General features: G+C 38.5%; 1 protein-coding gene across 1 annotated transcript; it reads right to left on the bottom strand.

Annotated features, from left to right (window-relative positions):
- Positions 1–1,313: 1,313 nt before the first annotated feature.
- LOC107636687 (uncharacterized) lies at positions 1,314–1,992 on the bottom strand. Its single transcript, XM_016340179.1, has 2 exons — positions 1,503–1,992; positions 1,314–1,354 (listed from the first exon to the last, which is right to left on the bottom strand). Exons 1-2 carry the CDS (start codon positions 1,990–1,992, stop codon positions 1,314–1,316), a joined length of 531 nt encoding a protein of 176 aa, XP_016195665.1.
- Between the last annotated feature and the right edge of the window lie 18,008 nt (positions 1,993–20,000).

The raw sequence follows: 20,000 nt of genomic DNA, 5'->3' as shown, positions 1-20,000 counted from the left end.
CTTCTCTCTTCGCTGTCTGACTGAAGCAAAAGAGGGCGGTGGTCTGATCCTGTATCTTCTAGATGGGTGATTTGTGCATTTGGGTAGTCTAGTCTCATCTGAGTTGAAGTTAAGCATCTATTTAATCTTTCTCGAATAAGTTCTCCATCATATTGCTTATTGCTCCAAGTGAATTTGCTCCCCACATATCCTAAATTCACCAAATTTCCACCACTAATAAAATTGTTAAACGCCTCAATAGAAGATGCCGATTTCATTCTCCCCCCCCCCCCTCTCTTTTTCATGATGAGCTATTATTGCATTAAAGTCACCTATGACCATGAAATAAGGACTTCCTCTTCTGACCTTCTCCATAATCACTTCGTACTGAGCAGTCCTACGATTATCATCACTGTGAAGGTGAACTGAAGCCACTTCCCATTATTTTTTAAGTGACCGGTCAGTCCATAGAAAATGAATTAGGAATTTTTCACTGTGCTGAACCACGATATCTGCTTCATTTTTCCAAGCCAATGCTAATCCCCTGCAGTGCCTCTGGGATTCACACAAAAAAACTTCTGAAAGCCCACCTTCTTACACTTTTCTGTGACCGTCGAGGCAATATTTTTTGTCTCACATAAGAACATTACCTCGGGAGAATGGGATTTGCGAATCCCTTGCATGCTGTGAACTGTCAGGGGATTTCCCATACCCCGACAGTTCCGCATCATCATCTTGATAGGTCTTCGGGCGCCTTTTGTTGGGTGGCACCCTCCCCATTGGCAGCATCTTTTGATTCCTCCTGGCACACTTTCTTCTTGCTTTCACTCCCTTTATACTCCTGATTTCTTCGCTTCTTGCCTGTGACATTTATCAGCTGCTTTCTTGCTAATTGTTTCAGCTTAGTCTTTCTCATGCTTGGCTGTTCGCTTTGATTGCTACCTTCACAGAATTCCCAATTTTCCATCCCTTCCAAGCCTTCGACTGCTCCTCCGTCAATCCTCTTTTTTTGGCAGTGATTCCCTGCACTACTGTTTTCATCCGAGATTTCTAGCACGGCTCCACTTTGGGTGGCTTTTTCCTTGTTTTGGTTTGAGCCCTCTTTGATGTCATCCTCAGCCTTTTTACCTCTGATCTCATCCATTGATAATTCTGTCATCTCCTTAAGTAGGCTCACTGGGGTGGGTAGTTTCTCCTTCCTTTGACTCCTTTCATCAGCTGAGAAGGTTTTAGAATTATCATTTTCTTTTGAACCTTGCTCTCTCCTACCAACCTGTTCTGATTTTAGCCACTCCCCCGACCTTCTTCTCCCACATCTCCCCGTAAGGAATTGTTCAACTGTTTTCTGCAGTTCCTTGTTTCATGTCCCAAGTATCTGCAATAATTGCAAAAAGTTCCAATACGTTCGTATTTGAGTGCCACCTCAATGACTTTGTTATTGGGGCCTACTATTTGTGTGAGACGCCGCAGCGGTTTTGTTATATCAAGATTGATCCTTGCTTTAACAATTCAGTTTTCTCTACCTCTAACTTGGAAAAGGTTTACATCCAATACTTCTCCCATTGCACTCCTAATTTTTCTACCCAATTCTCTTGTTTTGTAGTGTTCTGGCAACCCCCAAAATTGTATCCATATTGGCACATAAGTGAAATCAGCATCTGTTATTGGATCATGCACATTCCACCTTTTAAGATTTAGAATGAAGTTTTTGAATAACCATGGAGCCCCTCTCTCTATTCGTGTTACATCCATCTCGTCATCAAAGTAAAATTGAAAGAGATTACCTCCATGATCCGTCACTCTAAATCCTTTAGGATGCCTCCAGATTGCTTGTAGTGCCACCTCCACTGTGCCTCCTGAAAACAGCCGGTCTGCAAGTAATCTCCCAATTAAACTCTTCTCGCACCTACTTATCCCATCTTGGATGTCTTCGCCTCCTACTGTTATGATGATCTCTTCTTCCTCTAGGAACTTCCGTTGTCGTTCTCCATTTGGGGCAGCATTGGCTACCATGCTGTGTTAACCTCCTTTGTCACAGAGTTGTCGTGGACACGTTGACTTTGAAAAATAAGGATTGCTAATGATAAACCCTAGCAGAGAAAACCCTGAGGCACACGAAAAAACCCTAAGGCACTTTTTTACAAATAAATTTTATTTAACAACTTACATTTTTTTAAATAAACAATTTCGATCCCATCTAAACTTATTTTATTTGCACTACTAAAATTCTGATAGTGCTAAAAAATATCATCAATATCAATATCACTTTATAACTTTTCCATCACTTGTCACTTGCTTTCTCTTCAATTCACTTTTTTTTTTTGTTTTGTTCCACTAACTAACAATACACTTACATGTTTGTGATCATGTGAGTGAGATTATAAAATAATTAATGCATTCATGCGCCAGTCCCTTAACCTGTTCACTCTTTTAGATATATTAATTTGCGTTTTTGTAATAATATCATCAATTATATCATCATCATTATCTCCTTTATTGTTATTAAAGTTTGATTATATTCAATGGCTCCACTGTTTATATATCCTTAAAATATATGACTTATATATAAGTTAATAATTTAAAAAATAAAAAGAAAAGGTTATTTTCTAAAAATATGAAAATTTAAAATTTTAAAATTTTTAATTACATTAAATATATGAAATATTAGTTTTATAATTAATTTTACATTTTTTTTTATCAAAGATATGAGACTCGAACTCGCAACTTCTTAATTGAGTATGAGGAGACTATGCCATTTGAGCTATTACTCATTGGCATAATTAATTTTACATTGTTAGCAAGTATTCTACATAATATATAATAACAATGTAAACCATTAATTTTGGTTAGAATGATTTTAATTCTAACTAAATTCTATATATTAATTTATCTCCTTGAGTACATATATCAAATTAAAGTACATGTATTTTATAGAAATATCTGTTCACTCTTTTAGATACATTAACTTACATTATTTTAATAATGTCATTAATCACATCATCATCATCGTTAGCTCTTGTGTTCTTATCAGAATTTGATCATGTTCAATGACTCTACTATTTCGTTATTCTTAAAATATGTGACTTATATATAAGTTAAAAATTAAAAAAAAGTTATTTACTAAAAATATGAGATTTTAAAATTTTTAATTACATTAAATATATGAAATATTATTTTTATAATTAATTTATATAAAGTTTCTACAAAAGGGTCTAGTTTTTTATTTTATTATTTTAAAAAAGAAAATTCACCACCACGAAAAACAATCATAAAATTCTATGTAAAAAGTTACATAAACCAACAAAAAAGTTTTATATAAAAGATTATATAAAATAAATGATTATTCAGATATTTTTATTTAACAACTTACAATTTTTTTAATAAACGATTTCGATCTCACCTAGACTTGTTTCGTTTACACTAGTGAAATTTTAAGAGGGTCAAAAAATATCATAAATATCAGTATCACCTTATAACTTTGCTATCACTTGCCACTTGTTTTCTCTTTAATTCACTTCCCATGTTTTGTTCCACTAGCTAACAATACACTTACCTATATGTGATGTGAGTGAGATCATAAAATAATTAATGCATTCATACCTCAATCCCTTAACTTGTGTACTCTTTTAGATACATTAACTTGCGTTATTATAATAATGTCATCAATTACATTATCATTATTTTCTCAATTTTTATTAGAGTTTGACTATGTTTAATGACTTCTCTGTATCCTTAAAATATGTGGCTTTATATATAAGTTAAAAAAAATTATAAAAAAGATTATTTATTAAAAATATAATATTTTAAAATTTTTAATTATATTAAATATATGAAATATTATTTTTATAATTAATTTTACATTGTTAGCAACTATTCTACTTAATATATAATAACAACGTAAACAATTAATTTTGGTTAGAACGATTCTAATTCTAATCAACTTCCATCTTTGTATTAATTTATCTACTTGAGTACATATATAAAATTAAAGCACATGTATTTTATAAACATATATGTTCACTTTTTGATACATTAAGCTGTTATAATAATGTCATCAATTACATCATCATCATCATCTGTGTTTTTATCAGAATTTGATCATATTTAATGGCTCCTATTCTGTATTCTTAAAATATGTGACTTATATATAAGTTAAAAATTTTAAAAAAGAAAGATTGTTTACTAAAAATATGAGATTTTAAAATTTTTAATTACATTATGTAACACCCTAGACAAAATCTTATCTTTGAGGATTTTGAATAGGGTATCATTCTTTAGGGAAGCAAGCTATCCCTTAATCATTGTGTAAGAAAAAAAAGAAATACGCATGATAATTTGGATAAAATAAATAAGCGATTAAAAGACGGAATTAGACACACATAAGCAGATTCGAGCAAACAAACAAAATAACAAGGTTTCCATGAGTACGGTTCTTAACAATACAGATGCTTAACAAAAATATATATAACAAAAACCCGACGCGTCCTAACTAAGTTTATCGAGAAACTCCCATCCTTCGTCGGACCCTTCATTCATCAATGAATCGGGGTACCGGCAATTCTCTTTCAACACTTTTTGGCAGAGTGAAGATCCGGTTTTACTGTGTGGGGGTGAACTAAGATCTGATAGGATGCTGAAGTGGGAGAATAAAGAACGTACTCCACCTTTGGACTTTCGCTAAAGGTTAATTTCTCCTCTGGGTCCTCCATCATTAGGGCTGTTGGAATCCTTTTTCTCTATCTTAGAATTGATTCGAGGTAGACCACCTCAGGTGACCGTTTCTTGGGTGCTAAAGTGTTCATATCTAGAAAGGTTATCACAGGCAGTTGCGGGTCTTCTCCTACAAAATCTCGACCTAAGTAGATATTTTGGAGCATGGTAGTAGTGGTCGTAACTACCCCACGTGCTTTGAGGGATCATACTCAGAAGTCGTCACCCTCAGGAGGTGCTTCGTCGTCTCTATCCACTGTGTCATGCTCCTCTTGGAGATAGTATGGCCGAATGGGAAAGAGAAAGGGTGAGAACTTAAAAATTTCAGTAGAGTGCTATGTGACACCTCCATATCTATCTATCCACAGTCTACTTATAGCATTTTAAAAATATGGCATGGTATGCATATATAAAGAAAAATAATAACATAATCAACATTGACAAGCCAAACAGAAGAATCATAGCTTATAGACGCTCAACATAATAACTTAAGATGAATGCAACTTCGAAATTAATAACACAAGCAAAATTTTCCTTTATACTTTTTCCTTTATACTTTTTCCTTTCTGAACTTGTAGATTTGATGAAAGGTATTGAGCTCAAACTAGTATAAAAGATGAGAGTCTCCTTTCCTTACCGAAGGTTCTTATCCCAAGTATTTTGGCAATCACCTTCCCTTATCGAAGGATCATCTCGATCGATCAACTTCTCTTACTGAAGGATCATATCGATATCTTGTCTTTGGGGTCACCTTTCCTAAAGATTATTCCCTCAGTTCAATTTATAAATATAGTTGTTTAGATATACACAAGAAGAAAATCATGCAAGAAGATAGACACATATAACGACAAAAGGGACATGTGAAATAATGATTCCATATTCATGATACTATAGTTATATGGCACAGGATAGCCATGTACTCTCTAATTAAACAGATATTAATAACATAATAACATAAGCTAAAGGATCATGTAGTATCATATTTTTAATGCACATAATAAAAATAGGGCATATTAAATAATCGAACAAAGTTTATAAAAAGACATGTACTCTTGACTTAAATTGTTATAAGGTAGTAGTAACAATTATAGGAATAGCATTCATCACAAAACTACAAAAGTATGCATGCACTCTTGATAAAAAAAAGTTTTAAACAATGATGGGTTTGCGTATGGGAGAAACTTTGATGATGGACATGATGCATGCGTGTAAAGAAAAGGAAAAGGAAAAATAATGCCATAAAATGCATAATGATAACAGTATAAGAGCATCACATAGCAGCAATATAAATGATAATTAATAAAATAGAACATAACACATGCCAAGCATAAAATTAAACAAACATAATTCCTTATTTTTTTTCTAATGCCTCTTTATTGACTATGAGATTGACTCTTGTGTTTGTACACAGAATATTTTTTGTAGAAAGAGGAGAGATGATTAGTATTTGAGAGGGGTGATCTTCTACCTATTGGTGTACTCCTATTTATATACTTCTAATGATAGGTGTGACTGGAGTATTTTAAATTCAAAAGAAGGGCAGTTGTTAGATTCCTATCCGTAATTTAAAATTCTAAGCCTATCTTTTTTAAATTTTACATTTAATTTTCCAGAAAGGGTGAAGGGCGGTTGTTACATTACCACCCATGTAAGAAAAAAATTTGTCCCCAAATTCCACGTCTTGAATTGATCGATGAGGGTCATTAGATAGCTTAGGTGTTTTGTTGGAAAATCTCTCCTATTGGGAAGGAAAGAAAATCTCCTCAATGATTGTTACCTGTAAACAAGTTCGAAAATTTCAGTTTTATATCCGCTTCTATTTCCCATGTGTAGCCTCTGAGTTGCCATTACCCCTTGCCACTTTTACCAACTGTATCGTCTAGTTCCTTAGTTGCTTCACGCTTTTGTCTACGATCTCCACGGCTGGTAGATCAAAAGTTAGGTCATCCTTAAGTGCTACATCCTCTTATCGCAATACATGGCTTGGATCGTGCTGGTATTTTCGGAGTTGAGACACGTTGAACACGTTGTGTAATCATGACATATTTGGAGGTAGGACAATCTGATATGCCGACTTCCCTATACGTCAAAGGATTTGAAATGGACCTAGGTACCATAGGCTTAATTTTTTCACTTAAGAGACCTTCTTACCCCGGTGGTGGGGGTGATTTTTAGGAACACGTGATCACCCTCTTGATACTCGAGAGGCTTCCTTCGTTTATCTACATACTCTTTTGTTGACTTTGGGCGGTACGTATTCTTTCCCTTATCTTCTTGATATCCTTTGTGGTTTGTCTTATTAATTTTGCTCTTAAGTATTCACTTTTTTCTAGTCCATACAAACATAAAGGAGATTGGCATTTTCGCCCGTAATGGGCTTCATATGGTGCCATCCCGATGCTAGCATGATAACTATTGTTATAAGCAAACTAGATCTGTGGTAGGTGACCTTTTCACTTCTCCGGTCTGTTTTAGGACACAAGCTCTTAACATCTCTTCCAATGCCTGGATGGTCCTTTCTGTTTGTCCATCCGTTTGGGGGTGATATGATGTGCTTAAGCACAGTCTTGTCCCGAACACCTTCTGTAATGCATTCTAAAACCTAGATGTGAACCTTGGATCTCTTTCTGAGACTATGATGGATGGCACCCCATGAAAACTTACAATCTCTTTGATATATAGCATGGCTAGTTTTTCCAATGAGTCGATCGCCTTGACTGGTGGAAAATGGGCAGTCTTTGTTAGCCGGTCCATAATAACCCAAATGGCATAACGTCCGGCTTGAGTACGAGGCAGTCCTATGACGAAGTCCATCGATATGCCCTCCCACTTCTACTCTGGAATGCCAAGGGGTTGCAATACTCTTAGAGGTTTCTGGTGCTCAATTTTTACCTTCTGACAAACCAGACATTTATTTACTACTATAGCCAAATCCTTCTTCATCCCTAGTAACCAGAATATCTTTTTCAAATCATGGTACATTTTTGTCATGCCAGGATGGATGGTAAAATCTCCTTTATGGCCTTCTTCCACAATCTTCTCCTGATGGTAGCCTTCCTTTAGGACACAGATTCGACCTTGGTATCTCCACATATCGTCTTCTCCTTTGGCGAAGCCTTTCAACTTCCATTCCTTGACAAGGTGTAGGGTTTTTTGAAAGCCTGGGTCGGAGTCCTGCGCTTTGGCTATTTGTTCCTTGAATTGACTTGTCATTGTCAGGTGGCTCAAGTGTATGCCTCTTGGGGGGAAGGTGACTTGTAAGTTCATGTCTTTGAAGTTCTTTACTAACTCTGCCTCTTTTATCACCAACCATGATGCCTTGAGCACTTTTCGGCTCAGGGCGTCGGCCACCATGTTCCCTTTTCCCATGTGATAGTCTAGGACAAAGTCATAGTCTTTAAGAAACTCTATCCATCTCCTTTGCCGAATTTTGAGTTCCTTCTGGTCGAACAAATACTTTAAATTTTTATGGTCAGAGAAAACCTGGAACCCAACCCCATACAAGTGGTGCCTCCATGTCTTCAGTGCAAATACTACCATAGCTAGCTCAAGGTTGTGGGTTGGATAGTTGAATTCATGGGTCTTTAGTTGCCTTGACGCATATGCCACTACCTTCTTGTCTTACATTAAAATGCAACCCAGTCCTTGTCTCGAGGCATCAAAATAAACCTCAAAAACTACATCAGGGTTAGGTAAGACTAGCACTAGGGCAGTTGATGAGCGGATATTTTATACGCTTTTTGGGGATAATTTCATATAGTTTTGAGTATGTTTTAGTTAGTTTTTAGTCTATTTCTATTAGTTTTTAGGAAAAATTCATATTTCTGGACTTTACTATGAGTTGTGTGTTTTTCTGTAATTTCAGGTATTTTTCTGGCTGAAATTAAAGGAGCTGAGCAAAAATCCGATTCAGGCTGAAAAAGGACTGCTGATGCTGTTGGATTCTGACCTCCCTGCACTCAAAGTGGATTTTCTGGAGCTACAGAACTCGAAATGGCGTGATTTCAATTGCGTTGGAAAGTAGACATCCAGGGCTTTCCAGCAATATATAATAGTTCATACTTTGCACAAGGATAGATGACGTAAACTAGCGTTCAACGCCAGTCCCTTGCCCAATTCTGGCGTCCAGTGCCAGAAAAGGATCAAAAGCTGGAGTTGAACGCCCAAACTGGCATAAAAACTGGCGTTCAACTCCACAAATGGCCTCTGCACGTGAACTGCTTAAGTCTCAGCCCCAGCACACACCAAGTGGGCCCCAGCACACAGAAGTGGGCCCCAGAAGTGAATTTCTGCATCATCCATCATAGTTTATCCAATTTTTGTAAACCTAGGCTACTAGTTTAGTATTTAAACAACTTTTAGAGACTTATTTTGTATCTCATGACATTTCAGATCTAAACTTTGTATTCTCTGACGGCATGAGTCTCTAAACCCCATTGTTGGGGGTGAGGAGCTCTGCTGTGTCTCGATGAATTAATGCAAGTATTTCTGTTTTCCATTCAAACACGCTTGTTCCTATCTAAGATGTTCATTCGCGCTTAACTGTGATGAAGGTGATGATCTGTGACATTCATCACCTTCCTCAAACCACGAACGTGTGCCTGACAACCACCTCCGTTCTATATCCGATTGAATGAGTATCTCTTAGATTCCTTAATCAGAATCTCCGTGGTATAAGCTAGAACTGATGGCGGCATTCATGAGAATCCGGAAAGTCTAAACCTTGTCTGTGGTATTCCGAGTAGGATTCAAGGATTGAATGACTGTGACGAGCTTCAAACTCCTGAAGGCTGGGCGTTAGTGACAGACGCAAAAGGATAGTAAATCCTATTCCAACCGGATCGAGAACCAACCGGTGATTAGCCGTGCTGTGACAGAGCGCATGAGCATAGTTTTCACTGGAAGGATGGAAGGTAGCCATTGACAACGGTGATCCACCAACACACAGCTTGCCATAGGAGGACGTGCGTGCGTGAACAAGAAGACAGAAGAAAGCAGAGATTCAGAAGACAAAGCATCTCCAAAAACTCCAACATATTCTCCACTACTGCATAACAAGTAACCTTTAATCCATGCTCTATTGTTTATTTGCAATTCAACTGATAAACATAATTGACTTCCTGACTAAGATTTACAAGGTAACCATAGATTGCTTCAAACCAACAATCTCCGTGGGATTCGACCCTTACTCACGTGAGGTATTACTTGGACGACCCAGTGCACTTGCTGGTCAGTGGTACGAGTTGTGAAAAGTGTGATTCACAATTTGTGCACCAAGTTTTTGGTGCCGTTGCCGGGGATTGTTCATGTTTGAACAACTGACGGATTATTTTGTTGCTTAGATTAGGAAAAAAATCTTTCATTTTGGTTTAGAGTCTTTTATTATTTATCCCTTGTTAAAATACTTTAAACTTATAGCTCAGTTATTTAGAACGTGGTGTTTATGTTCTTGGTAATTGGCTATCATATTTTTTAAAACCTTTTTCAAAATTAATTTTTCTATTAAATCCTGTGCCAAACTTTAAGTTTGGTGTTTTCTTGTTGATTTCCCTTTGGTTTTCGAAAATTTTGGTTTGATTTTCTAAAAATTTTAAGTTTGGTGTTCTTTCTTCATGTTCTTGTGTTCTTGTGAGTCTTCAAAGTGTTCTTGAGTTTTCCTTGTGTCTTGATCTTAAAATTTTTAAGTTTGGTGTTCCTTGGTGTTTTCCCTCCAAAATTTTCAAAAACAAGGAGCATTAGATCTAAAAAATTTTAAATCTTGTACTATCTTATTGTTTTTCTCTCTCCTCACTAAATTCAAAAATATCTTTTCAAAATATCTTTTCTAACTTCCTAACTTCTTATCTTTTCAAAATTTGTTTCAACTAACTAACTAACTTTTTGTTTGTTTCTTAACTCTTTCAAAACTACCTAACTAACTCTCTCTCTCTCTAATTTTCGAAAATCTTCACCTATTTTTATTTATTTTATTTTAATTTATTTTACTTTCGAAAAAAAAATTTTAACTTCAAAATTCAAATTCTTTTTAGTTATTTTATTTTATTTAAGTATTTACTTCCTATAAAATAAAATAAATAAAAAGGTAAATCAGTCCAAGTTATATCCATATATCCATCATGGACATAAGTGGAGATGGACAGTCCAGGAGGACTTTGGGGTCATATTCTAACCCCTCTACTGCTTCATATGGGAGTAGCATCTGCATACCCTCCATTGGAGTTAGTAGCTTTGAGTTGAATCCTCAGCTCATTATCATGGTGCAGCAAAGTTGTCAGTATTCCGGTCTTCCACAGGAAGAACCTACAGAGTTTCTGGCACAATTTTTACAAATTGCTGACACAGTACATGATAAGGAAATAGATCAGGATGTCTACAGACTATTACTGTTTCCATTTGCTGTAAAAGATCAAGCTAAGAGGTGGTTAAATAACCAACCTAAGGCCAGCATAAGAACATGGAAACAGCTGACAGAAAAATTCCTGAATCAGTATTTTCCCCCAAAAAGGATGACACAACTAAGGCTGGACATCCAAGGCTTTAAACAAGGAGATAATGAATCTCTTTATGATGCCTGGGAGAGATACAGAGAGATGCTACAAAAATGCCCCTCTGAAATGTTTTCAGAGTGGGTTCAGTTAGACATCTTCTACTATGGGCTTGCAGAAGGAGCTCAGATGTCTCTAGATTACTTAGCTGGTGGATCTATCCATATGAGAAAGACAATTGAAGAGGCTCAAGAGCTCATTGATACAGTTGCCAGGAATCAGCATCTGTATCTAAGCAGCAACCCTTCCATGAATGAAGAGGTTAAAACAGTAACTGCTGAATTCAGTACTGTAAAACAAGCTGCTGAATTCAATCAGCAATTGGATTTTCTAACAAAGCAGCTAGCTGAATTCAAGGACAGGCTACAAGAGACAAGGATAGCTAATATACAGATGGACGAACAGTTTAAGCAAACAAAGCAGCAGCTATCAAGGCAAATAGCAGAAGAATGCCAAGCAGTTCAATTAAGAAGTGGGAAAACATTAAATACCCCACCTCAAGGGATCAAAAATTCAAGAAATGAGCAACCCACCAAAGATTCACCTGAGGACAGTAAGAGCCCAGGGAAAAATAATTCTGGCACTAAAACGCCAGAAAATGGGTGGAAGGCTGGCGCTGAACGCCCAGACCATGCCCAAAACTGGTGTTCAGCGCCAGAAACAAGGCAGGATTGGCGTTCAACGCCAGAAATGGGCAAGAATCTGGCGTTGAACGCCCAAATGGGGCAGAATCCAGCGTTGAACGCCCAAAATGGGCACATTTCTGGCGTTCAGGCGCCAGGAACAGACAGTGAGCTGGCGTCTAACGTCACTCCAGCTTCTGGCTCTGGCACTCAATTGCCAGTGAGGGATCAGACACACACAAGTGCTAATAACAACCCCTCTAAAAAGGCTTCTTTAACCACTAAGGTTGAGGAATATAAAGCCAAGATACCTTATCCTCAAAAACTCCGGAAAGAGGAGCAGGATAAGCAATTTGCTCGCTTTGCAGATTATCTAAGGACTCTTGAAATGAAGATTCCATTTGCAGAGGCACTTGAGCAAATACCTTCTTATGCCAAGTTCATGAAAGAGATCTTGAGTCATAAAAAGGAGTGGAGAGAAACAGAAAGAGTTCTCCTCACTGAAGAATGCAGTGCAGTCATTCTGAAAAGCTTTCCTGAAAAGCTTAAAGACCCTGGGAGTTTTCTGATACCATGCATATTAGAAGGTGATTGCACCAAGACAGCTTTATGCGATCTTGGGGCAAGCATCAACCTGATACCTGCATCCACCATCAGGAAGCTTGGCTTAACTGAAGAAGTTAAACCAACCCGGATATGTCTCCAACTTGCTGATGGTTCCACTAAATACCCATCAGGCGTGATTGAGGACATGATTGTCAGAGTTGGGCCATTCGCCTTTCCCACTGACTTTGTTGTGCTGGAAATGGAGGAGCACAAGCGTGCCACTCTCATTCTAGGAAGACCCTTCCTAGCAACTGGACGATCCCTCATTGACGTTCAACAGGGGGAAATAACTCTGAGAGTCAATGATGATGAGTTTAAGTTGAACACTGTCAAAGCCATGCAGCATCCAGACACATCAACAGACTGCATGAAAGTTGATCTCATTGACTCTTTGGTAGAAGAGATCAACATGGCTGAGAGTCTCGAATCAGAGTTGGAAGACATCTTTAAAGATGTTCAGCCTGAATTGGAGGATTCAGAGGACATAAAAGAGCCTCTGAACTTTCTTCTGAAAAAGGAAAAACCTCATAAACCCGAGCTCAAGCCACTACCACCATCCTTGAAATATGCATTTCTGGGAGAAGGTGACACTTTTCCAGTGATCATAAGCTCTGCTTTAAATTCACAGGAAGAGGAAGCACTTATTCAAGTGCTAAGGACACACAAGGCAGCTCTTGGGTGGTCCATAGGTGACCTTAAGGGCATAAGCCCAGCTAGATGTATGCACAAAATCCTATTGGAGGATAATGCCAAACCAGTGGTTCAACCACAGAGGCGGCTAAATCCAGCCATGAAGGAAGTGGTGCAGAAAGAGGTCACCAAATTACTAGAGGCTGGGATTATTTATCCCATTTCTGATAGCCCCTGGGTGAGCCCTGTTCAAGTCGTCCCAAAGAAGGGAGGCATGACAGTGATTCATAATGAAAAAAATGAACTGGTTCCTACAAGAACAGTTACAGGGTGGCGCATGTGTATTGACTACAGAAGGCTCAATACAGCCACCAGAAAGGATCATTTTCCTTTACCATTCATAGACCAGATGCTAGAAAGACTAGCAGGTCATGATTATTACTGCTTTTTGGATGGCTACTCAGGCTATAACCAGATTGCAGTAGATCCCCAGGATCAAGAGAAAACAGCATTCACATGTCCATCCGGAGTGTTTGCTTATAGAAGGATGCCCTTTGGGCTATGCAATGCGCCTGCAACCTTCCAGAGATGCATGCTCTCTATTTTCTCTGATATGGTGGAAAAATTTCTGGAAGTCTTCATGGATGACTTCTCAGTATATGGAGACTCATTCATCTCCTGTCTTGATCACCTGAAACTTGTTCTGAAAAGATGCCAAGAAACCAACCTAGTTTTAAACTGGGAAAAGTGTCACTTCATGGTGACTGAAGGAATTGTTCTTGGGCATAAAATCTCAAACAAGGGAATAGAGGTGGATCAAGCAAAAATAGAGGTAATTGAAAAATTACCACCACCTGCCAATGTTAAGGCAATCAGAAGCTTTCTGGGGCATGCAGGATTCTATAGGAGGTTTATAAAGGATTTTTCAAAAATCGCAAAACCTCTAAGCAATCTGCTAGCTGCTGACACGCCATTTGTGTTTGACACAGAGTGCCTGCAGGCGTTTGAAACGCTGAAAGCTAAGCTGGTCACAGCACCAGTCATTTCTGCACCAGACTGGACATTACCATTTGAGCTAATGTGTGATGCCAGTGATCATGCCATTGGTGCAGTATTGGGACAGAGGCATGACAAGCTTCTGCATGTCATTTATTATGCCAGTCGCGTTTTAAATGATGCCCAGAAAAATTACACAACCACAGAAAAGGAATTACTTGCAGTGGTTTACGCCATTGACAAGTTCAGATCCTACTTAGTAGGATCAAAGGTGATTGTGTACACTGACCATGCTGCTCTTAAGTATCTACTCACAAAGCAGGATTCAAAACCCAGGCTCATCAGATGGGTATTGCTTCTGCAAGAGTTTGATATAGAAATAAGAGACAGAAAAGGGACAGAGAACCAAGTAGCTGGTCATCTGTCCCGGATAGAGCCAGTGGAAGGGACGTCCCTCCCCTTTCTTGAGATCTCTGAGACGTTCCCTGATGAGCATCTATTTGCCATTCAGGAAGCACCATGGTTTGCCGATATTGCAAACTATAAAGCTGCAAGGTTCATACCCAAGGAGTACAATCGAATACAAAAGAAAAAATTATTTACTGATGCAAAGTACTACTTGTGGGATGAGCCCTATCTCTTTAAGAGATGTGCAGACGGAATTATCCGTAGGTGTGTCCCCAGAGAGGAAGCACAGAGAATCCTATGGCATTGCCATGGATCTCAATATGGAGGACATTTCGGAGGTGAGCGAACAGCCACCAAGGTCCTCCAATGCGGCTTCTATTGGCCCAAACTCTATAAAGATTCCCGAGAGTTTGTACGTAATTGTGACAGTTGCCAAAGAGCTGGTAATCTGCCTCATGGTTACGCCATGCCTCAACAAGGAATCTTAGAAATAGAGTTGTTTGATGTATGGGGAATTGACTTCATGGGACCTTTCCCACCATCATACTCAAACACTTATATTCTGGTGGCAGTCGACTATGTATCAAAATGGGTTGAGGCTATTGCCACACCCAACAATGATACTAAAACAGTGCTGAAGTTCCTCCAGAAACATATCTTTAGCAGGTTTGGTGTCCCTAGAGTACTAATCAGTTATGGGGGCACTCACTTCTGCAATAAACAGCTCTACTCTGCCATGGTTTGGTATGGAATTCGCCACAAGATAGCCACCCCATATCATCCACAAACCAATGGGCAAGCTGAAGTCTCTAATAGAGAATTAAAGAGAATCCTGGAACGGACAGTAAGTACCCGTAGAAAGGATTGGGCACGGAGCTTGGATGATGCTCTGTGGGCTTACAGAACAGCATTCAAGACCCCTATAGGGACCTCTCCATACCAACTTGTTTATGGTAAGGCATGTCACCTGCCCGTGGAACTGGAACATAAAGCCTATTGGGCAACCAGGTTCCTAAACTTTGATGCCAAATTAGCAGGAGAAAAACGATTGCTCCAGCTAAATGAGCTAGAGGAATTCAGATTCACAGCTTTCGAAAATGCCAAGCTTTATAAAGAAAAATAAAAAAAATGGCATGACAAAAAGCTGTCATCTAGAATCTTTAAACCAGGACAGAAGGTCCTGTTGTTTAACTCTAGACTCAGGCTATTCCCCGGGAAACTGAAATCCTGGTGGAGGGGACCATACGTGATTACAAGTGTGTCACCATATGGTTACGTGGAGCTTCAAGATATTGATTCTGATAAGAAGTTCATTGTCAATGGACAGAGAATCAAGCACTATCTTGAAGGCAACTTTGAGCAAGAATGCTCAAGGCTAAAGCTAGATTAAAAGCTCAGCAAGGTCCAGCTGAAGACAATAAAGAAGCGCTTGCTGGGAGGCAACCCAGTTATGGGGCATTAATCCTCTAAGCATTTTTGCCCTATTTTTCTTTTTTATTTGTTTATATAAAGTTTACTGACACTAAGGTAAAGAATCATTTGCATAAGTTTATAGGGTTACAGAAGGAATTTGCACACAAAACAGAGATAGGAAGCTCAATGGCAAGAAAACGCCAGTAAAGGGGTATTTTGGGCGTTCAGCGCCCAAAATGGGCATCCACTGGGCGCTGAACGCCAGTAATGGTAGCAATTTGGGCGTTCAACGCCAGAAATGGCCACCCACTGGGCATTGAACGCCAGGAATGGCAGCAAATGGGCGCTGAACGCCCAGGAGATCAGCATTTGGGCGCTGAACGCCCAAAACAAGCAGTGTTTGGGCGTTCAAACGCCAGGAAGACAGGGAGGAGCCAAATCCATTTATCCCACACATATTTCCATTTTAATTTCAAATTTTATGCTTCAAGGCATGATTTTTACATGAACATGTCAAGAACCCTGATTTCTAAAATCCTTAATTTCTAAAAATCCATCTTTCCAAATTCAATCCAACTCTTTTCAAAATCTTTTCTGAAAACAAATCTATCTTTTTCACTCAAAAATCTTTTCAACTAATCCATATCTTTTTTCAAATCTTCATATTATCTTTTTCAAATCCAAATTTATCTTTTTCAAAAATCTATCCTATCTTTTCAAAATTACACTATATCTTTTATCTTATCTTTTTCAACTCAATCTTTTTATCTTATCTTTTCCAATCTTTCGAAAATCCACCCCCCACCCCTTTAAAATTGGGTTCGGCCTCCCCCCTCCTCCATCACCAAGTGCACCTCGATCTCCTTCTATCCCTCTCCTTTCTTTTCTTTTGCTTGAGGACAAGCAATCCACTCCAAGAGGCAAGAAAGAGAGCATTCCAAAACCACTTTGGAATCAAGGGAAGTTCTTATCTAAAGAACATTCAGACCATTATCTTAAAGTAATGGGTCTGAGATCAGTGATCCCGGAAGTTAGATTCGATCTGAAAGAAGACGAATATCCGGAGATCCAGGAGCAAATTCGAATCAGGAACTGGGAAGTCCTAGCTAATCCTGAAACGAAAGTAGGAAGGAACATGGTCCAGGAGTTCTATGCTAATATGTGGCAGACTGACAAGCAAAAACTATCTGGAACTGCCTGCTACAAATTTCGGACCATGGTCAGGGGAAAGATTGTTCATACCACCCCTGACAAGATCAGAGAGATATTAAAGCTACCTCAGCTAAAGGATGATCCAGACTCCTTCAACAGGAGGATGATGAGAGCAGACATTGGCCTGGATAAGATTCTAGAGGACATATGTATCCCTGGAGCCAGGTGGACCACCTACACAAAGGGCGTCCCAAATCAACTCAAGAGAGAGGATCTCAAACCAGTCGCCAGAGGATGGCTGGACTTCATTGGGCGTTCTTTGTTGCCCACTAGCAACCGTTCTGAAGTCACAGTTAAAAGAGCAGTGATGATTCATTGCATCATGACGGGAAAGGAAGTGGAGGTTCATCAGCTGATTTCCATTGAACTCTATAAGATTGCTAACAAAAATTCAAAAGAGGCCAGGTTGGCTTATCCAAGCGTGATTTCTCTGCTCTGCAAGGATGCTGGAGTCAAGATGGGAATAACTGAATATATCCTAATTGAAAAGTCAATCACCAAAGCATCAATGGAGAGACAACAAGCACAGGAGGATCTTATCAAGAAGAGAGTACAGGAATTCCTCCCAGAGATTCCTCAAGCGGAATATTGGGAATATCTTGAGACGTCTGTCACCAAGATACAGGAAGCTATGGAGCAAATAATAAAACAACAGAAGGAACACAGTCAAATGCTGACCCATATGTTTAAAGAACAAGAGGAGCAGGGACGTGACTTAAGGGAACTGAAGCGCCAAAAGTCTTCTGTAATACCAAGCATCCCAAGGATCAGAGGAACCCCCATACCCCCAGAATAAAGGTTGTTAATTTCCAATTTCTGCCTTAACTCTGTGACAGTGTCCTTATAAAAAGTTTACCTTAGAAGTCATATAATAGTAATTAGTATCTATTTGATTTTATCTCCAATTAAGCTATAGTTTATTTTTCTCATCATCATTAAACATGAATAAAATAGTAGATCTTTTGAATAAGAAGCAATAAAATTTCGAGTTTAATAAAAGAAATTCTAATTGGTTAAATGTGGTGGCAATGCTTTCTGTCTTCTGAATGAATGCTTGAACAGTGCATATGTCTTTTGAATTTGTTGTTTAAGACTGTTAAATATGTTGGCTCTTGAAAGAATGATGAACATGAGACATGTTATTGATAATCTGAAAAATCATAAAAATGATTCTTGAAGCAAGAAAAAGCAGCAAAGAACAAAGCTTGCAAAAAAAAAAAAAAAGCAAGCAGAAAAAGCCAGTAACCCTTAAAACCAAAAGGCAAGGGCAAATAAAAGGGATCCCAAGGCTTTGAGCATCAGTGGATAGGAGGGCCTAAAGGAATAAAATCCTGGTCTAAGCGGCTAAACCAAGCTGTCCCTAACCATGTGCTTGTGGCGTGAAGGTGTCAAGTGAAAACTTGAGACTGAGCGGTTAAAGTCAAGGTCCAAAGCAAAAAGAAGAGTGTGCTTAAGAACTCTGGACACCTCTAATTGGGGACTTTAGCAAAGCTGAGTCACAATCTGAAAAGGTTCACCCAATTATGTGTCTGTGGCATTTATGTATTCGGTAGTAATACTGGAAAACAAAGTGCTTAGGGCCACGGCCAAGACTCATAAAGAAGTTGTGTTCAAGAATCATCACACTGAACTAAGAGAATCAATAACACTATCTGAATTCTGAGTTCCTATAGATGCCAATCACTCTGAGCTTCAATGGATAAAGTGAGATGCCAAAACTGTTCAGAAGCAAAAAGCTACTAGTCCCGCTCATCTAATTAGGATCTGAGCTTCAATCAAAAACTCTGAGATATTATTGCTGCTCAACCTATTAGTCTTCTATTTTATTTGTCTAGTTGCTTGAGGACAAGCAACAGTTTAAGTTTGGTGTTGTGATGAGCGGATATTTTATACGCTTTTTGGGGATAATTTCATATAGTTTTGAGTATGTTTTAGTTAGTTTTTAGTCTATTTCTATTAGTTTTTAGGAAAAATTCATATTTCTGGACTTTACTATGAGTTGTGTGTTTTTCTGTAATTTCAGGTATTTTTCTGGCTGAAATTGAAGGAGCTGAGCAAAAATCCGATTCAGGCTGAAAAAGGACTGCTGATACTGTTGGATTCTGACCTCCCTGCACTCAAAGTGGATTTTCTGGAGCTACAGAACTCGAAATGGCGTGCTTCCAATTGCGTTGGAAAGTAGACATCCAGAGCTTTCCAGAAATATATAATAGTCCATACTTTGCACAAGGATAGATGACGTAAACTGGCGTTCAACGCCAGTCCCTTGCCCAATTCTGGCGTCCAGCGCCAGAAAAAGATCAAAAGTTGGAGTTGAACGCCCAAACTGGCATAAAAACTGGCGTTCAACTCCACAAATGGCCTCTGCATGTGAACTGCTTAAGTCTCAGCTCCAGCACACACCAAGTGGGCCCCAGCACACAGAAGTGGGCCCCAGAAGTGAATTTCTGCATCATCCATCATAGTTTATCCAATTTTTGTAAACCTAGGCTACTAGTTTAGTATTTAAACAACTTTTAGAGACTTATTTTGTATCTCATGACATTTCAGATCTAAACTTTGTATTCTCTGACGGCATGAGTCTCTAAACCCCATTGTTGGGGGTGAGGAGCTCTGCTGTGTCTCGATGAATTAATGCAAGTATTTCTGTTTTCCATTCAAACACGCTTGTTCCTATCTAAGATGTTCATTCGCGCTTAACTGTGATGAAGGTGATGATCTATGACATTCATCACCTTCCTCAAACCACGAACGTGTGCCTGACAACCACCTCCGTTCTATATCCGATTGAATGAGTATCTCTTAGATTCCTTAATCAGAATCTCCGTGGTATAAGCTAGAACTGATGGCGGCATTCATGAGAATCCGGAAAGTCTAA

Source organism: Arachis ipaensis, chromosome B4 (assembly GCF_059453495.1).
Source record: "Arachis ipaensis isolate K30076 ecotype BB chromosome B4, ASM5945349v1, whole genome shotgun sequence".
Lineage (NCBI taxonomy): Eukaryota > Viridiplantae > Streptophyta > Magnoliopsida > Fabales > Fabaceae > Arachis > Arachis ipaensis.
This window is presented reverse-complemented; position numbering and strand designations above follow the sequence as displayed.

Bases quoted from the DNA above. Each gene is read 5' to 3' on its own strand.
- LOC107636687 (XM_016340179.1), bottom strand. From the start codon at position 1,992: ATGGTAGCCAATGCTGCCCCAAATGGAGAACGACAACGGAAGTTCCTA. The intron at 1,355-1,502 runs GTAGAGAAAACT...CAATTATTGCAG, and splicing joins AAACCTTTTCCAAGTTAGAG to ATACTTGGGACATGAAACAA.